Raw genomic sequence first — 892 nt, forward strand, 5'->3', positions numbered from 1 at the left:
TTTAATATTTTAAAACAACCATCCGTATTAATATTTCTTTCGTATTTTGAAAATTTCGTATTATGTATATAATACACTTATATTTTACTAAATTTAAATTAAATCTTGCCTGATCCCCTTTCTAATAACGACCAATAACTAATTAATTAATTAATTAACAAATAACAAATATTAAAAAACTTTTAAAATATTATTATTCCCTTACCATAATATATTTATTTCTTTTCCCTAGGATACCTATGGGAGAAGGTATTCCCGAGGAGTCAGGATGTATGGAAGATGACATTTCGTCTAGCTGCGAGTCAGAGGAATCTGATTTTGAGACTTAAACAAATTTTAATTTATAGATTCGACAACGATATCGACGATTCGTAGTTTCTTTATAAATAGATCGGAAGGTTTGTACAGGTTTTTGACTGCGAAATAAAAAAGAAAAAAAAAAAAACGAAAGAACACCGGACAAAAGATTCTGTACACTTTAAAGAATTTTTATTTAAAACTCGTAACAAATATCAAGCTATTTCCTACGAAGAACTTATCTAAGAAATTAAAGCCCCCTTTTCCATTGTATATATAATTTCAAAAATGAATGCCTCGCTTGCCACAAATGTAAATTGAAACTTCTATTAAATTTGAGCATCTTAAACGTGCGAGAAATCTCACCATGCGTAGAAGGTGCGCCCGCTCCTAGAATTTCGTTGGATAAAGCAACGATTAACGCCAAGAACAAACCAAGGAGAATTCATTAATTTTGAAATTAAATGGCGTGAACAATTAATAAAAGAAAAAAAACCCTTAAAAAAAAAAAAAATCCAAGAAAGCAATTCAAAAAAGTTAAATCGTCGAAATGATTTCGATTCTTTTCTTTTTTTTTTTTTTTTTTTTTTTTTTT

The 892-nt window shown here is 28.1% G+C and overlaps 1 protein-coding gene across 9 annotated transcripts in view; it reads left to right on the forward strand.

Moving 5' to 3' along the window:
• The window catches only part of LOC102675360 (cytosolic carboxypeptidase 1-like), a 35,399-nt gene extending 34,613 nt beyond the window's left edge, over positions 1 to 786 (forward strand). For 7 of the 9 annotated variants that reach the window (XM_031509116.1, XM_031509117.1, XM_031509121.1 and 4 more), the window contains exon 19: positions 233 to 347. Coding sequence is in view for 1 of the 9 variants with exons in the window: in XM_031509119.1 (XP_031364979.1) it covers positions 233 to 329 (97 nt within the window). In the remaining 8 variants the exon portion in view is untranslated. Of the gene's footprint in view, positions 1 to 232 lie in introns of all 9 variants that reach the window. The other 2 variants (XM_031509118.1, XM_031509119.1) reach the window with 2 other exon arrangements.
• Positions 787 to 892: the final 106 nt, after the last annotated feature.

This window comes from Apis dorsata, unplaced genomic scaffold, assembly GCF_000469605.1.
Source record: "Apis dorsata unplaced genomic scaffold, Apis dorsata 1.3 scaffold_127, whole genome shotgun sequence".
NCBI lineage: Eukaryota > Metazoa > Arthropoda > Insecta > Hymenoptera > Apidae > Apis > Apis dorsata.